The 19,437-nt window shown below is 40.5% G+C and overlaps 1 protein-coding gene across 1 annotated transcript in view; it reads left to right on the top strand.

The window, feature by feature from the left end:
- Positions 1-19,437, top strand: part of FBN1 (fibrillin 1) — a 373,121-nt gene that overhangs the window by 141,047 nt on the left and 212,637 nt on the right. The window contains exon 6 of the mRNA XM_073568456.1: positions 7,125-7,220. Coding sequence (XP_073424557.1) covers positions 7,125-7,220 — 96 coding nt within the window. The remainder of the gene's footprint in view (positions 1-7,124; positions 7,221-19,437) is intronic.

Here is a 19,437-nt window from a genome sequence, read left to right as displayed (position 1 = left end):
CACTAACTGACCACTCCTTCCTCTTGGCTCTCAGAGAGCACTCCTCTCTTCAATTCCGGTTCAGAGTCCCCCCTGCTGGCCTGGAGTGGAACTGTGTTGCATGTATAGGTTAACTGCGAGAGAGACCCTTCACTGCTTCCAAGCAAGACATCACCCTCCCTGGAGGAAGGCAAAGCCACTGTGGCGGCCATACTCCTGGGGGCGCCACATATCCATTTAGGATCGAAAAGAGCGTGCTCTTTTGGGTAAGTGGAACCTAGTGATCCAGATCTCCAAAGTCAGACTGCTATTGTTACTTCAAAAAGCTCCTTCTATTGCAGGGCTAGCTAATTTTTAACTTCTATGCCCTGCTTCTACATTGTTACTTTTATTTTTCCAACTCAAGTGCAAAGTGGGTATTAATCACTCATTAAACAATTGCATCAAACATCAACATATGGAAAATGCAGCGCTATAACACATGCCAGCTCTATAAGGTTACTTTTCTTTCCACACTCTTACATTCATCTTTTCAGATTGAGCTGGACAAACAAACTTTTGTTGATAAAATACAGGTGTAGACCCATTTTTCGTCTGAGGTCCACATTAGATAGATTCTGCTTTGTAGAAATCTAAAATTGCCTTGCACATTATGCTATGTTCACATCTGTGTCAAAGAATCCATCAATTAGTCATTGTGTCATTTATCAAATTAGATTTTTTGGCTGTTATCTAACTTGGACTTTTTATGGGAAGTTTATTGCTACAACCATCAAATGTTTTTTCATAATGGCAATTGCAATGAGGTGGTCACGGAGTAGGACACTGTATTAATGCCCTGTGGTATCCTAAGTCGTGACAATTTAGCGTATGTATACTGGACCCTGATATTTATTTATTTTATTCATTTATATAGCGCCATTAATGCCACAGCACTTTACAGACATTATTGGCACTGTCCCCGATGGGGCTCACAATCTAAATTCCCTATCAGTATGGAGGAAACCGGAATACTCTGAGGAAACCCAGGCAAACACGGGGAGAACATACAAACTCCTTGCAGATGTTGTCCTTGGTGGGATTTGAACCCAGAAGCCAAACAATGCAAGCCTGCAGTGCGAATCAATGAGCCACTGCGCCGCCCCTATTTTCTAACAGACTGTCATCAAACTGTGAAATAGTCTTTGCAGCCTCCTAATGAGACCATCCTATGCATTCTTTGGGAGACTAGATAAGAATATTGACACTGTCTGTGCCAGTCATGCATAGATCCAAACAAAAGTGCATTGTGGGCTACATCTAGTTTACAGGTATTGCAGACCTTCATGGACAACTGTTGTTTTTCAATTAAGGGGCTTGTCTCAAGTTCCTATGTGATTAAAATCTCAAAGTGCTTGTAAAAACAAGCAACCTATTAAAAATCCTCTCTGTTTTCAAGAATAGATTTAATTCTATAGTGTATAAGTCAGCCCTAGTGCCCCTGCACTTCTCCAATGCTGTGTAGGCAAAACTGCCTCTGCTGGAAACCCGCGAGAGGAATCTGTTCAGAGCAGATTGAAGATCGAACTGTTAATCTTCAGGAGTATTCTGCCACTTGAAAATACAGTAAGTCAGGCTGAGAGCAGTGTTCTCGTGAATAAAAGAGCTTGAGAAATTTTTGCTACGTTTTTGGAGCATAAGCCCTTATCCAAAAACGTATACTCCTTATAAACTTGGGGTTTTCTCTTCTAAAGCTCAGCAAAAAGTCATCTTTTGGAGCATTTTTGCCATTGTTTTTCTTAAAATTATGCTTTCTTCATTATTCAATGAAGTGGAAATAAACAACAGGAAAAAAGACATGATAAAAACCATAGGAAAACCCTCCAAAATAACACCCAGGCCGAAACCATTTTAAAAATGCTCAGGAAACAACTGAAAAAAAAATACAACAAAAAAGAAGCTTCTGGAAAAAACACCAAAGTTTCCTTAAGTGTCTTCTGCTTTAAAAACCCAGTGGGTTCTCCTGAGTTTCAAAGATGTTGTGTGCACAAACCCAAAGGCTACAAAGTAGTGAAAGTTCCTACAATGAGTATTTGATGTGTTTTTGATGTTCCTAATTTTGTGCAGCATTTCTGTCATGATCCATGCTGGATCATGACAGATAAAATGCACTAGTAACCTTTTTTTTTTCCTTAAGCTGTGGTGCTTAAAGATATTTTTGCTCCCGGTGGCCGTTAGGGTCATTGCACTGTGGTGGGCTTTGGAGGTTTGGTTCAGGCACAGGCTCAGCCAGAACCCAAGATATCCCTCCCTGACAGGTTTTCTGGAGGGAGAGATCAATTCTTGGTATTTCAGCAAGCCTGTAAACTATACTTCAGGCTGTGCCCTCGTTCATCGGGGAGTGAAGAGCAACAAGTGGGAATCATTATGTCCCTTCTTAAGGGGGATCCCCAATCCTGAGCCTTCTCCCTGCCGGACGATTCACCATCATTAGAGTCCGTGGACGAGTTTTTTGCGGCTTTGGCGCTAGTGTATGGGGATTTTGATGGCGTCTCCCTGGCGGAATCCCGACTCCGTAGGTGTAAACAGGGAGCCCGGGTTGCTGAGGAGTACTGCCTAGAGTTCAGGAGGTGGGCCACTGACACTCAGTGGAATGACCCTGCACTTAGGAGTCAATTTGTGCAGGGTCTGTCTCCAAAGTTGCACGATACTTTGGTGCAGTACGCCACCCCCAGGTAGCTTGAGGCCGCCATGTCCCTTGCCATCCGGGTGGATAGACGCCTTAGGGAGAGACGTACACAAAATGTGCCCCCTGTAGTCCTCGCTAGGGAGGAGGACCCACCAGTGCGGATGGAGGAACCCAAGCAGCCCGGTGTTGTTGGTACACAAAAGGGGTTGTCTGCGGTTCGCCGTGGTGGGGGGATATGCTTTTCCTGTGGGAAGCCGGGCCATTTCATGAGAGCCTGCCCAGTGCGTGCCAAGTCTCCAGGCGAACCTATGCTAGTAGGAGGTGCTAGTGTGTGTTCAGGCCTGCCTACGGTTCAGGGAGTGGTGTCGGCATGTTTTTACTGTGGGCAGACTGGTCATGTCCTTAAGGCTTGCCCAATGCGCTCCAAATTATTTGTGTCATCTCAGAAGCCGCCTTCCCCTGGTTGTTTGGAGGGAGACAACCAGGGAGTGTATATTTCCTCTTTTGCCCTCCCAAGGTACTATGTCAGCAGAGGTGTTGGCTGGCGGCGTACCGGAGGTGAAAGATTGGCGGGCGAGGGAAGTGGTCAGCTGGGGGCAGTCGTGTGAGGGCTGCTGCCTAGGGACTACTGTCTCTGCCGTCTCTCTTCAACCGACCCCTTTCTCTAGTGAGAGCAGCAGATGTGCTGCAGGAGAGTAGGGGCAAGTCTCAACCCTCGCCATTAGCCAACCCTGGGAGGCGCAGACCTCGTGGTGGAAGGGGTTGGAGGGTGGTGTACCCCATGGTGAATTGAGGGGGGTGTGAGTGTGGTGACACAGGGGGATGCCTCTGTTGTCAATCCCAGAAAGAGTTCACCGAATTGTGACAAATGAATGTGTGGCAATAAACGTTCAGGTCCAGACCTGTGTGTGAACGAGCATGTATGGGTGGCCATCCAAAAAACATCCAGTGGAAGTGTGTTGCGGAGTCTTACCAGCTCGAGTTTCTCCCAAACATGCAAATACACAACTCTTTCCCCAGGTTGGCGCTTCGGAGATGTGTGGTGCCTCCAGAACATACATTGCCAATACCAGCGGTGCTCGTTTGTCATAAACCTGAAGTGCAGGTAGTTGCTGGGGTGAACTCTGGACCTGGGCGTCCCCGCTGTAGGTGGTTCCCTGATGAGGAGCGGTCTTGAGGGTCCACAGGCCCCTCATTAAGGGGAAGGTACTGTCATGATCCATGCTGGATCATGACAGATAAAATGCACTAGTAACCTTTTTTTTTCCTTAAGCGGTGGTGCTTAAAGATATTTTTGCCCCCGGTGGCCATTAGGGTCATTGCACTGTGGTGGTTTCAGTTCTAGTTTTGCCCCCCGGTGGCCATTAGGGTAATTGCACTGTGGTGTTTTCAGTTCTAGTTTTGCCCCCGGTGGCCGTTAGGATCATTGCACTCTGGTTTCTTTAGTTTAGTGCATGTGATTATAAAGCAGGTGTGATTGCTCTGGCTCTGCTATAAAAGAGTGTCAGGTGTTGCAATCACGGGTGGTAATATTGCTCATTTCCAACCAAGACTGGTGAAGGAAGGAGAGAGAGAGTTCCTGGCAGCTCAGTCAGAGTCCTGGTGTGGAAGGAGTCAGAGAGGATTTCCTTGCAGCTCTGACAGAGCTTGGTGGCAGCTATTCAGGAGGAAAGCTGCATTCTGGTGGTGGACTCTGTTGCTGGGAGCAAGAGCAACAGAGCAAAGCTAAGTGGTGTTTCCCTGTTTTGTATTTTTCCTTGGTGTGTATTAGTACAGCAGTGGGGCCAGTGCCTGCACCACCCAGCTCCCTAGCAAAGGATAGGTGTAGGGTGTGCTAGGGTGATAGGTATCCTGATCGGCGCCCTGTGCGGAACCGGCCTAGGGATTGTTAGGAGTGGAGGGACACTGACTCAGGGGAGTGCAGGAGGTCTCCACGTCCCCGTTCCCTATCGCAGGGCCCACCGTTGTAACTGTTGCCCCTTTCCCCGTGTCTTGTTGTTTTAGTACCGGCCTGCGGGCCGTGTCACACAGGACAGTTACACGTGCCTTGTCTTGTTGTTTTAGTTACGGACCCTGCAGGTCGTGTCACACAGGACGGGTCCACGTGACAATTTCTGCACCAATCAGCTAAATTTGATTTTTGGCTTCTTTTTTTTCACATGCATTTTCATCTCTTTTTTCAGCTATGGTTTTTGGCTCTTTTTTCATGTCATGTTTTAAATAAAACTGCTTTGTTTTGGAAACGTGCAGTTACTTAGCTTTGGTGAAACTTTATTGATCAAGTGATGTGGAGATTACATGCATTTCATTGTGTTTCTACTGCATATTTTTTTATATGTGGATTTTGTTATCGTATTCAAGTGTTTAGGGCAAATCAGCTAAAAAACACATTTTTTTTTACACTTTGTAAAAAAACAGTAAGGTGGGCACAAAATTTCTATAAATCCCACCCACTTTCCTGGAATTGTAATTTGCTGGATTTTTTGCACAATGAAAATACACAACATCGGAAATGCGCCAAATACTCATCGTGAGAACTGAGCATTAGTGTTTGTTCCACGAACATCCAAACACATATATTAGGGTAGGAAAAGGAAATATTCATAAAGTTACTGAAGAAGTGAAGATCTGACTTGAACTAAGTATTAAAGGACAAATTACATTTTGTATACAATTTGGGATATAATTAGAATGTGATGAGATATTCAATGAGCTTAGAAATATGTGTATATACAGTGGGGAAAAAAAGTATTTAGTCAGTCAGCAATAGTGCAAGTTCCACCACTTAAAAAGATGAGAGGCGTCTGTAATTTACATCATAGGTAGACCTCAACTATGGGAGACAAACTGAGAAAAAAAATCCAGAAAATCACATTGTCTGTTTTTTTTTCATTTTATTTGCATATTATGGTGGAAAATAAGTATTTGGTCAGAAACAAGCAATCAAGATTTCTGGCTCTCACAGACCTGTAACTTCTTCTTTAAGAGTCTCCTCTTTCCTCCACTCATTACCTGTAGTAATGGCACCTGTTTAAACTTGTTATCAGTATAAAAAGACACCTGTGCACACCCTCAAACAGTCTGACTCCAAACTCCACTTTGGTGAAGACCAAAGAGCTGTCAAAGGACACCAGAAACAAAATTGTAGCCCTGCACCAGGCTGGGAAGACTGAATCTGCAATAGCCAACCAGCTTGGAGTGAAGAAATCAACTGTGGGAGCAATAATTAGAAAATGGAAGACATACAAGACCACTGATAATCTCCCTCGATCTGGTGCTCCACGCAAAATCCCACCCCGTGGGGTCAGAATGATCACAAGAACGGTGAGCAAAAATCCCAGAACCACGCGGGGGGACCTAGTGAATGAACTGCAGAGAGCTGGGACCAATGTAACAAGGCCTACCATAAGTAACACACTACGCCACCATGGACTCAGATCCTGCAGTGCCAGACGTGTCCCACTGCTTAAGCCTGTACATGTCCGGGCCCGTCTGAAGTTTGGTAGAGAGCATTTGGATGATCCAGAGGAGTTTTGGGAGAATGTCCTATGGTCTGATGAAACCAAACTGGAACTGTTTGGTAGAAACACAACTTGTCGTGTTTGGAGGAAAAAGAATACTGAGTTGCATCCATCAAACACCATACCTACTGTAAAGCATGGTGGTGGAAACATCATGCTTTGGGGCTGTTTCTCTGCAAAGGGGCCAGGACGACTGATCCGGGTACATGAAAGAATGAATGGGGCCATGTATCGTGAGATTTTGAGTGCAAACCTCCTTCCATCAGCAAGGGCATTGAATATGAAACGTGGCTGGGTCTTTCAACATGACAATGATCCAAAGCACACCGCCAGGGCAACGAAGGAGTGGCTTCGTAAGAAGCATTTCAAGGTCCTGGAGTGGCCTAGCCAGTCTCCAGATCTCAACCCTATAGAAAACCTTTGGAGGGAGTTGAAAGTCCGTGTTGCCAAGCGAAAAGCCAGAAACATCAATGCTCTAGAGGAGATCTGCATGGAGGAATGGGCCAACATACCAACAACAGTGTGTGGCAACCTTGTGAAGACTTACAGAAAACGTTTGACCTCTGTCATTGCCAACAAAGGATACATCACAAAGTATTGAGATGAAATTTTGTTTCTGACCAAATACTTATTTTCCACCATAATATGCAAATAAAATGAAAAAAAAACAGACAATGTGATTTTCTGGATTTTTTTTTCTCAGTTTGTCTCCCATAGTTGAGGTCTACCTATGATGTAAATTACAGACGCCTCTCATCTTTTTAAGTGGTGGAACTTGCACTATTGCTGACTGACTAAATACTTTTTTTCCCCACTGTATGTATGTATATATGTGGATATAGTGTCTATCCAGAACACCATATATAATGTATTTTAAAGTTCTGCTCAGTTCCATTACTTTTATGTTTTCCAATGTATTCTTTGAGGATATAAATGTAAGACCTTGTACCTTACAGCTGTCTGTGAACATGGGTGTCTAAATGGTGGACGATGTGTGGCTCCAAATCGGTGCGCCTGCACATATGGCTTTACAGGACCCCAGTGTGAAAGAGGTAAGTGATCAAAGATCACAAATCACAAAGATCACAAATAAGTAGGCTAACTGATAGCACCAGACCAATTCATTCCTAGTAGAGAGCTCATATTCAATTTTTTGGCCAGTTTTAGGCTGCCATAATGTGGAGTTTTTTTCAGTTCTTGTGTCATGGTCACAATGCCTGTATACACCACAAACTGCACTTAGATTTGCCATTGAGATTTATGCTATGGCATCAAGTACCATTGTTATATATTTCTTATTGTTAAATCTTTTTAGGCAAAGTGCAGATTGATTTTTTTAAGGCTTTCATAAAAGACAAGGTTGTCTAGAGGAAAAACAAGAGTTTTCCTAAAGCGGTTATGAAGACTTTTTGTAGAATTTTGGGAGATTTTTTTGAAGATTTTGAGGTGTTTTTTTTCCTCTGAAGCGTTTGCCAAGGTTTAAGCTTCAAAGAGGTGACATGCAGGTTTTTTTTCCACCAGGTGTTTTTCGAAACTTTTTTTTAGGAAAAAAACAAACCTAAATATGTTATATGTACAGTAAAACAGGTTTCCAGTAGAAATGAATAGATAGATAAGATTTTCAAGCATTTTTTAGTAGGATTTTGGAGAGGTCCACTGAAAAAACTCCTAAATAAACTTTCTGAAAATAGTTATAGGGTCAGTTAAAATTGAGTCTTTTTGTTGAGGTTTTTTTTTGCTTGGTATGATCGCTATGTCTTACTTAGTGATGAGCGAGCATGCTCGGATAAGAGGTCATCCGAGCATTCTTGTGTCCTAATCGAGTATTTTCAATGTGTTAACAAATGTTTGTTAAGCAATCCCTGCATGTGTTGTGGATGTCAAACAGCCGCGAGTCATGCAGCCACGGCGACTCAAGCATTTTTTTCGGGCACGATGAAAAATACTTGATTAGGACACTAGCATGCTTGGGTAACATCCGACCATGCTCGCTCATCACTACTGATTCAGAGAAAACAAATTTGTACTATTTGTCGTCACAACAACCTTTATTATTAACTTAATTCTATGCCTGTAATTGAAGATGCCAACCAGCATATGTCTCGTCCTATTGTGTTCTAGGGTAATTCTATAAAAATAAAAATTGTATAGTTTCAAATTGTTTTATTGTATATTCTTGTTTTATAAACTTGATGATGTTGTATATTGTTTTTCTTATTATAAGTTAGTAGAAAATATTTTTTTAAAAACCTTACGATTGTAAAAATAGCTTGTTGAAAGTCAAAATTTTGACCCTATAAATCTTTGCTGATGCTTACAGAATCAGTCTCAGAAAAGCACTTTTCTGCTTCTATTGTGGCGCCTAATGAGGTGTAGGGGGGAAAAGATTCAATATAACTTATTAGGTTGTCATTTTATTTCCTGATTATTCTGGACATAGTATTCCAATGGGAAATGATTAGCAAATCTGCTGAAATTCGAATTTGTTAGATTTGCTGGATTTTGATTTTCTATGTTATTGGGCTTGCTAAAGGGCATTCACAAAAAATTTGGATTCACATGTATCAAGGCAAAAATCAAGACGAATTCAGTTTGTCTCCATACGATTCACTTATCAATACCAGTGGACAGTGTTGGGCCTCATTCAGACTTCTGTGTTGCATGGACTTCTGTGTTTTTCAGTGATACAAAATGTACCTATTATAGTCTTTTTGTCTGTCCTCATGTTCGTGTTTTGTTACAGAACAAAACACACTGAGGCATGTCGATTTTTTACCGGCAGCACTACTGAAATGTGGTGTACCAATAGAAGTATGGCTCAGAAAAGTATACAAACAGCACATGGATTGCATTTGTGTCCCATCAGTGTTTAACATGGCAAAGGATAGAAGTTTTGTATTTTATTTATTTATCCATCCGTGAAAAATACTGATGACACACGGATCCAAAATACTGATGACACCGGTACCATTTTTTTTGAATATGTGAAAAATACTGATGTGTGAATGAGTCCTTACAAATTTATCAAGGAAGACTCTCTATGGCTGATAAGACTGCCCACTTGTTTCTAAGCACAGAATAAGCAGGAACTTTAATAAATTGCAACTCATAGTAATTTTTTCCCACAAAACTATATATCAGTCTATTCAGTTTTTCTTGCTTTAAAAATTGCTACCCACAAATGGGACTGCAGGTTCAATCTGAAAGTTTCCCTTTTGGGAATTTCTTGGTAATACTGGTAATATGATCCTATACCACCTTGCAATTAAGCCAAACAGTTGATGGTGTGCAGAGCATGTGGACTATAAAAGGGACAGATAAGTGGGTAAATGTTTTGATCTATTGAAAAAAAGCATTTGAATGCCCTTTTGATCAAGCAAATTAAATGTGGCTATATCAAAATAATATACACCACATAATGTAATTGAAGAGTTTTATAACATTTTGTGCCGATGTCACTGTTCTTCATTTCCAAAATCATGTTGTATCACCTTTTGTTCATCACATTTCTGAACTTCACTTTCCACTAATTACTTGACTTCTGTATCTTTTTCACACTATTATATATAGCTATCCTCTTTTCTGCGCCTTTCGTTCTTCTCTGTGCTTACTGGTGCCTTCTGGAAAACATTTTAATTGCTTCCAAGAATTGAACTGAAGACCCTCCTTAACAGCCGAGGTACCACCTTTTTACTACTGCATTGCTGTACGGTACAGTAGGCATAGGGTAGAATATAAATGGGTATTCCTGACATTAAAAGTTATCACTTAGTGACTGGGAATAACTTTTAAAGAGAACCTTTCACTAAGTTTTTCATGTTGAACTTTACACACCATGTACTTACTAGTGGCTGCAGAGCGGAATAAAACGTTTTTGTTATTTTTTTAAATTATGTCTCTCAATTGTGGATATATTAGCAGTTGTTCATCACAAAATGAGTTAACTTTTCTTCAGTGTTATCAGATAGCTACTCATACAAGGAGAATAATTACCCGCCTCCAGTGAAGACTACCTGATAACACCCACTAGGACTAAGCCAAAGTTAACAAGTTGACAAATACTTTGAGTTATAATATTTCTACCTTGGAAAAGCTAAATTAAAAAAAAACAAAAACAAAGGGAACACTTTATTCTGCTCTGCTGCCATGATTACAAGGTGTCCAACTGAAAATGAAAAAATGTGTCCTCTTTAATGTTGGTAATGACCCTTAAAGCGAACCTGTCACCTGTTTTGGCCACTATAAGATACGACCACTCCCTTTCAGGACATTCTATAATGCTGTACATAAGCCCCCAGTCCAACCTGAAAGATAAGAAAAATAAGTTTTGTTATACTCACCGGGGGGTGTGGTCCGATGTGGTTCTGTCTGATGGGTGTCGCAGGTTCGGGTCCGGCGCCTCCCAACTTCTTGCGAAGCCTGCCTCCTGTAGCTTCATCACTCCCGGCATCGTGCTCCGGCACACACATGCTTCTCTGCCCTGTTGAGGGCAGAGCAAAGTACTGCAGTGCGCAGGCGATGTGCCTCTCTGACCTTTCCCGGTGCCTGCGCACTGCAGGACTTTGCTCTGCACTCAACAGGGCAGAGAAGTACGCGTGCTCAGAAGTGTGATGCCAGGAGCGATGAAGCAAGCAAGAAGATGGGAGGCGCCGGACCCGGAGCTACGACACCCATCGGACCAGACCGCCCCCCGGGTGAGTATAATAAAACTTATTTTTCTTATCTTGCAGTTCGGACCGGGGGCTTATCTACAGCATTATAGAATGTAGATAAGCCCTGAAAGGTACTGGCCGCATCTTATAGCGGCCAAAACAGGTGACAGGTTCACTTTATGTAGATAGTGACTGTACTGTATTCTTGCATGGAACTTTTATATTTTTTTTCTATATGGGTCATTTAAATGTTCATTATAATAGGCAATATGTTAGGGCTTGGGAAATCTAACCATGCTCATATTAAAAAATGATTATTAAAAATAGGACATTTTTGTGATTGCTTGAAAATGTGGAAAATTGTCTGCGTCTACTGCTATCTTTATCCATTCCCCAGTCAACTCTCAGAGTAAAAAAGTAAATAAATGCCACAAATGAGTTGATAGAAATGCCAGATAGTAAGATATTTTGGATTACTGATTGGTGCCAGAAATATGCTGTGTCACTGTATCACAGATTAAATGAATTATTCTGTAATTACGTTCCTAGAAATCCATGCTGCAGCACTGGGGGACAGGTGGCTATCTTTCCTTCTTAGCCATATCATCTGGAAATCCAGGTGTTGTATGGATCTATATCTATATATATATATATATATACACCGGTATGTATTATAGTGAGGAACATCACTGGTCATCCTGGAAGTGTGAGATCTAGAAGTTTCTTGCTTCTGCACGTCCCTGATCTGTTTTGTACAATAATAATAGTACTTTGGCTCCTTTACAATTGTGGGATGTTTTCAGCGTTTCCTATATAAAATGATTGTAACCTCTAACCTTTCTGTGAGCCCCCTCTCCACAAAAGGCAGATACAAAGCATAATTCCTTAAATTTAACACATTGTACATCTTATATATGTAATGTTTTTATGGTCTGGGAGCAAACTGGTCAAGTAGTATCTTCTTTGCTCTAAATTTATGACCTGCATACATGAAATTCATGTGTTTGATACAGCAATGAATCTTTAGCTGGGGAAGATTTGTTTTTCCCTTAGGAATGGACACTCACCAGGCAAATTGCCAAATATATAGAGATTTATGATAGAGTAAGATAAGCCTTATGTTTCTTACCATATGCAGTAAAATATGCAGTGCCATGAAAGTCAAAAATCTTAATTGAAACCGTATAAAAGAAGCCTCAAAAATCAAAAACTGCAGTGGAATCTGTCAGTGGGTGTTTGCCATGAATACAGGGACAAAACAGAGATAAGAATTAATCTATAACATTTCAATTATTACAATAATTATTACAAGCAATAGAAGACTTTTCATTGGTATTTTCACTAGGATAACCATCTTATGGGGACTAGTGTATGAAAATTGCAGTTTGTTTGGTGGTAATGTTACAGAGGTTGTCCACTACTCCGAGAACCCCATCTCAATCACTAAATTCCCCCATGTAAAATTATGTTGGCGCCTACTCTCCTAGGGCTCACGTGACATTGTTATGTCACGTGAGCCCTGTAGCCAATCAGCGGCTGTTTCATTCTCACTCTAGAGAAGGTCAGAGAGCAGCAGTAGCTCTCACTTCTTCCTGGTGTCAGTTTCGTCCAAAGGAAGTGAGAGCGAAGTGGCCGATGATTGGTTGACATAACAATGTCACACAAGCTCCAGGAGAGCACTGGAGAGTGACTGTAGATGTTATTATTTTACTTGGGAGAAATATCATGATTGAGAAGGGGTTGTCTGAGTAGTGGACAGACCCTTTAAGAGCAAGGTCTTCAATTGCCAGTTTGATAGCATTTTAGCAATATGATACTGTTCAGATGGACGAGAGATATTTTCTGCTAAATTATTCAGAAGTAAGATACTAAGCTCTTTCCATGAAAACAGCCTATAGCTTAGTTATACCCTTAAAGGGAATCTGTGAGCTAGATATATATGCACATGTAGCTCTTTCAAATATAAGTCCAGCAATACCTTTACATGCCCTCTGTTAATGAGAAATTAGCAATTGAATCAATATGGAAATTAGGCTGAAGAACTATTTGTAGATCTGAAGCCTCTGTCACTCCAGCTCTATTCCCAGTCCAGCAGCGCCCCCTTTGGATTAACTGATGGATCCTTTACCTCAAGATTCACTATTTTTCTATTTTTGCACTTCTTTTCTCCACTTCTTCATGAAGGCATAACTTTTTTATTTTTTGTCTACATGGATGTATGAAAACTCGTTTTTTCTGTAGGACAGGTTCTATTTTTAATGAAACCATTAATTTTCCATCTAATGTACTGAAGAATGGGAAAAAAAATTCCAAGAGTAGTGATATGGTTAAAAAAAACCCACACAATTCCGGAAAGTTTTTTGGGTTTTGCTTTAAAGGCACTCATTGTGATGTAAGAATGACTTGGCAAAATGATTTTTCAGGTCAGTACAATTACAATGATACCAAAAATATATAATTTATTTATTTTTATTTAAATGGTGAAAAAAAATGGAAATTTGCAAGAAAAAAAATTGGGTCTGTGTCTCCATGTTCTGAGACCTGTAGCTTTTTTTTATTTTTTTGTCGATGGACATGTATCAGCCCCATGACCACTTGTTTTTCATTAATCAAGTTGACATTTTTATTAATAGCATTTTGGGGTAAATGCAACTTGTTGATTGCTTTTTATTCCAGTTTGAGGGGGAATTGTAACTTCCCAAAAATGCAATTGATAGTGTTTTGATTTTTTTCCCATTTCAGTGTTCAAATATTTTTATATTTTATTAGTTTGGACAATTATCAACATAGTAATGCCAAATATGTTTTTTTTTTTATTTTTTACATTTCACTATTTAATTTTTTGTATTTTTTTAATATTGAAAGTATTTTAAATTCTTTTCCATTTTTAATTCTTCTTAAGGGACATAAACCTATGATCTCTTGATCGGTTATGTTATTATAGTAGTATTGCAGTGAACTGTGAACTAGATGTTCATCTATGAAGACCAGCCACATAGGAGATCTCACATGGCAAACATGGAGGCCATCAAAAGGCCGACAGCTGCTATGGCATTCAATCTGCATATTGCGATCAAGTGACAGTCGCCATCTTGAAGACGTATAAATGTCACTGTCACGATTTACAGTGGGCTTTAGGATTTAATCTAGTTCGATTGAACCTAGATCCGATTGCACCAGTTAGTCAGGTTGCCGGCTAGGTAACACAGTCAGTTCCCATGCTGCATGCAGTTGGTTCAGTTACTGAACCATACAGTGATAGCTCACGGCCATCGTACATATACAGTGTTCTTTTCTAACTGGTTAAATGGTCGTGGTTTTTGACACCTTTCTTTCAGACAATCCTCCATGATACTCAATTATTTCTTCAGCATTTAGACCCTAAAAGAGTGTTACGTACATATCAGTACAGTTGTTCTGGAGGTCCTACTTTCAATATCTACCTTTTGTTGCATGATACATTTTTATGGGTTACACACCATTGTAAGTCATACCTTGTCATTAAAGTGATCCGAAATTCTCTTCACCTCCAAAAATGCCAAAAGTATTAAAAAAAATTCTAAAATTGTGATGACAGACTGTAGGTAGTTTGTTCTAAAACTTATAACACAAATATACTTAATTTCAAAATCAAAGGATCCGGTGGCAAGACAATATTTTGGGGGAGCCTCAAGCATAAAATCGACCATGCTTTAGGTCTGTTCCTGTTTAGCTAGGGTTGTGATAAAAATTTGGCATGCTAGCATTCACTGCTCATTTCAAACCAAAAAGAAGTAAATTCTTGTTTTTTTGTTTTTGCAATATGTCTGTGACTACTTTCTACCAAAATCTGTTTTAATGAAATAAAAAAGACAATTGGAAATACAGGCATTTAAAATGGCTCGATTGGGCATGTAATGGCACTGTAATACTGATTACACTGATACCTTTTGAGAAGAAATCTGCTTTGTGATTCATCTTTAATCACCTTTTGAAGTTTTTTGAAGGTTTTGGTACACGGGGCCGGGCTGTGCGCTGCGTCTTCTCCTGCCTGTCCATGATTCCCCGACTCCTCTGCCTGTTCAGGTTTCAGTCACAAGGGAGGTGCCGGTGTGGTTTCAGTCACCGCTCTTGTGTATAGAGAGCGGTGGCTGTAAGAATGCCCCCGGTACTGACTGACTACTGGCCCTAATGCAGAACTGCTGTCAGTCAGTGCCAGGGGTGCAGTTATAGCTGCTGCTCTCAACACTCAGGGCAGTGACTGAACTTGCGCCGGTGCCGCCTCCATTACTGAAACTCGAACGTTACCGAGAGGAATGGGGGTGGCATGGGGGGTGGGGTTAGAACAGTTAATAATTTAAGAAAGAATAGAGGTACAGAGAGATACATAAAGTGCATGTGTACTAATGCCAGAAGCCTCGCCAACAAGATGGAGGAATTGGAGTTAATGTTGTTGGAGCATAATTATGACATGGTGGGGATATCTGAGATATGGCTGGATGAGAGCCATGACTGGGCGGTTAATTTACAGGGCTATAGTCTGTTCAGAAATGACCGAACAAATAAGCGAGGGGGAGGCGTGTGTTTATATGTAAAATCATCCTTAAAACCCATCCTTCGTGATAATATATATGAATCTAATGAAAATGTAGAGTCCCTGTGGGTAGAGATAAGGGGAGGGGGGAAAAATAATAAATTGCTGATAGGGGTTTGTTATAAGTCTCCAAAAATAATGGAAGCAACAGAGAATATCCTCATAAAGCAAATAGATGAAGCTGCGACTCAAGGAGAAGTCATTATTATGGGGGACTTCAACTACCCTGAAATACATTGGGGAACCGAAACCTGCAGTTCCAGCAAAGGTAATGGGTTTTTCACAACTATGAGAGACAATTACCTTTCACAACTGGTTCAGGACCCAACAAGAGGGGGGGCACTGCTAGACCTAATATTAACCAACAGGCCAGACCGCATATCAAATGTAAGGGTTGGGGGTCACTTGGGTAATAGTGATCACAAATTAAAGTTTTCATGTATCCTTTAATAAGATGTGTAGTAGAGGGGTTACAAGGACACTAAACTTCAGGAAAGCAAATTTCCAATGGATGAGAGATGATCTTGGTGCAATTAACTGGGACGATATCCTTAGACATAAAAATACACAAAGAAAATGGGAGACGTTTATTAGCATCCTGAATAGGACCTGTGCACAATATATACCATATGGGAATAAACATGCTAGAAATAGGAGGAAACCACTATGGCTAAATAGAGCTGTAAGGGGTGCAATAAGAGACAAAAATAAAGCATTTAGAGAATTAAAGCAAGTAGGTAGTGATGAGGCATTAAATAAATACAGATTAAATAAATTCTGTAAAAAGCAAATCAAGACAGCAAAGATTGAGACAGAGAGACTCATTGCCAGAGAAAGTAAAAATAATCCCAAAATATTCTTTAACTACATAAATAGTAAGAAGCTAAAAAATGATAGTGTTGGCCCCCTTAAAAATAGTCTGGGTGAAATGGTGGAGGAGGATGAGGAAAAAGCCAATATGCTAAATGACTTTTTTTCAACAGTGTTTACACAAGAAAATCCCATGACGGATAACAAGATCAGGGAAAAAAATTGTCCATTAAATGTCACCTGCTTAACCCAGCAGGAAGTACGGCGGCGTCTAAAAATCACTAAAATTGACAAATCCCCGGGCCCGGATGGGATACACCCCCGAGTACTGCAGGAATTAAGTACAGTCATAGATAGACCATTATTTTTAATCTTTAAAGATTCCATAATAACAGGGTCTGTACCACAGGACTGGCGAATAGCAAATGTGGTGCCAATATTCAAAAAGGGGACAAAAACTGAACTTGGAAATTATAGGTCAGTAAGTTTAACCTCAACTGTGGGTAAAATCCTGGAGGGTTTTCTAAGAGATACTATACTGGAGTATCTGGAGAAGAATAACCTTATGACCCAATATCAACATGGGTTTACAAGGGACCGTTCTTGTCAGACTAATCTGATAAGCTTTTATGAAGAGGTAAGTTCCGGACTGGACCAAGGGAATGCAGTGGACGTGGTGTATATGGACTTTTCAAAAGCTTTTGATACAGTGCCACACAAAAGGTTGATACATAAAATGAGAACAATGGGGATAGGGGAAAATATGTGTAGGTGGGTTAAGAGCTGGCTCAGGGATAGGAAGCAAAGGGTGGTTATTAATGGAGCACACTCGGACTGGGTCACGGTTAGCAGTGGGGTACCACAGGGGTCAGTTTTGGGCCCGCTTCTTTTTAACATATTTATTAATGACCTTGTAAGGGGCATAGAGAGTAGAATTTCAATATTTGCAGATGACACTAAACTCTGCAGGGTAATCAATTCAGAGGAGGACAATTTTATATTACAGGAGGATTTATGTAAACTAGAAGCTTGGGCTGATAAATGGCAAATGAGCTTTAATGGGGATAAATGTAAGGTCATGCACTTGGGTAGAAAGAACAAGATGTATAATTATGTGCTTAATTGTAAAACACTGGGCAAAACTGTCACTGAAAAAGACCTGGGTGTATGGGTGGACGACAAACTCACATTTAGTGGCCAGTGTCAGGCAGCTGCTGCAAAGGCAAATAAAATAATGGGATGCATTAAAAGAGGCATAGATGCTCAGGAGGAGAACATAATTTTACCTCTATATAAGTCACTAGTGCGACCACACTTAGAATACTGTGTACAGTTCTGGTCTCCGGTGTATAAGAAAGACATAGCTGAACTGGAGCGGGTGCAGAGAAGAGCGACCAAGGTTATTAGGGACCTGGGGGGTCTGCAATACCAAGACAGGTTATTACACTTGGGGTTATTTAGTTTGGAGAATCGAAGGCTTAGGGGTGATCTTATTACAATGTATAAATATATGCGGGGACAATACCATGACCTATCTAATGATCTTTTTACTCTTAGACCTGTGACAGGGACAAGGGGGCAGCCTCTACGTCTGGAGGAAAGAAGGTTTACGCATACTCATAGACGCGGATTCTTTACTGTAAGAGCAGTGAGACTATGGAACTCTCTGCCATATGATGTTGTAATGAGTGATTCCCTACTAAAATTTAAGAAGGGACTGGATGCCTTTCTTGAAAAGTATAATATTACAGGGTATATACACTAGTTTCCTTAATATTGCGTTGATCCAGGGAGCTAGTCTGATTGCCGTATGTGGAGTCGGGAAGGAATTTTTTTCCCCAATGTGAAGCTTACTGTTTGCTACATGGGTTTTTTTTGCCTTCCTCTGGATCAACATGTTAGGGCAAGTTAGGACAGGATATGGGTTGAACTAGATGGACTTAAAGTCTCCCTTCAACCTTATTTACTATGTTACTATGTTACTATGTTACTATGAATTAGTTTCCTCCTGGCAGCAGGAGTTTAAGTACCTGTGCCAGGCAAGTTCAGAACGCTATCAACCTGCAGAATAACTCCAAAACTGTATTTTTCGGTGCCAGTTTAATTTTGATTCACAAACAGAAGTGCTATCTGCAGTCACTCTATTAATACAGGTCTCTTGCTACTATAATTATTTATGAGGTGTGCACCTGCAGAGTGCTCATTTCATGTATACAGTATATAAAGCTATGCTCTCATAGTTTATTAAAATCTAATCACAGAATGTTTCGCCTCTTCAGGCATTTTCAAGGGGTAAAGGGTAATGGCACTTTTTAACTGCTAGCTATCACTTGTGATATTTTGGCAAGACATGGCTAATCATAGTGCTAAGTATGTTGCTGCATTACAAATAAAGTGGCATCCAATAGCATCATTAATTTTAGACTTCACTGGAGATGCATGCATGCTCACCAATCAGCTGGTGAGATGCTGCATCATCACAATGCCAGCGCATGTTGAGTGCACCCATAAATCTGTATTTATCACAGTGGTACTTGCTGTTTGATTACACTATTTACTACTTGATTTACATTATGCCAAAACTTTGCACCAAACACATAAAAAATATGGTGTAAGTCATAAACTATAGGATTTTTTGGCACAAATAACTTAATAAATATTTTCCAGCTAAGTGACCATTAGTTGGTCTGAGATTTTATCTAAAACTAGATTTTATTTTGAGAAAGATAATAATTCTAACCTCAATATTCTATATTTTCTATATTAAAAGTGTCATAAAAATGGAGTATTTATTGTTCAGAACATAGACATATACTAATGTCAGAATCATTCTTGTAGAAGACAATACCAATTATTTTTAAGTATATTTTTAAAATGGTGGCTATAACTGAAGAATGTTTTTGTAAAGTTGGCTTAGTCATCTGGTAAAGCTTGCCAATGGCTAATGCCGAAGTGGACTTCTTGATGTGTCCCATAGTCTCTGTGGACTTCTTGAGGTGTCCCACAGTCTCTGTAGACTTCTTGAGGTGTCCCATAGTCTCTGTGGACTTCTTCAGGTGTCCCATAGTCTCTGTGGACTTCTTCAGGTGTCCCATAGTCTCTGTGGACTTCTTGAGGTGTCCCATAGTCTCTGTGGACCTCTTGAGGTATCCCATAGTCTCTGTGGACTTCTTGAGGTGTCCCATAGTCTTTGTGGACTTCTTGAGGTCTCCCATAGTCTCTGTGGACTTCTTG

This window comes from Dendrobates tinctorius, unplaced genomic scaffold (genome assembly GCF_039654945.1).
Source record: "Dendrobates tinctorius isolate UK_male_01 unplaced genomic scaffold, ASM3965494v1 ptg000022l, whole genome shotgun sequence".
NCBI lineage: Eukaryota > Metazoa > Chordata > Amphibia > Anura > Dendrobatidae > Dendrobates > Dendrobates tinctorius.
The sequence above is the reverse complement of the archived record's forward strand: the minus strand, read 5'-3'. Positions and strand labels throughout refer to the sequence as shown.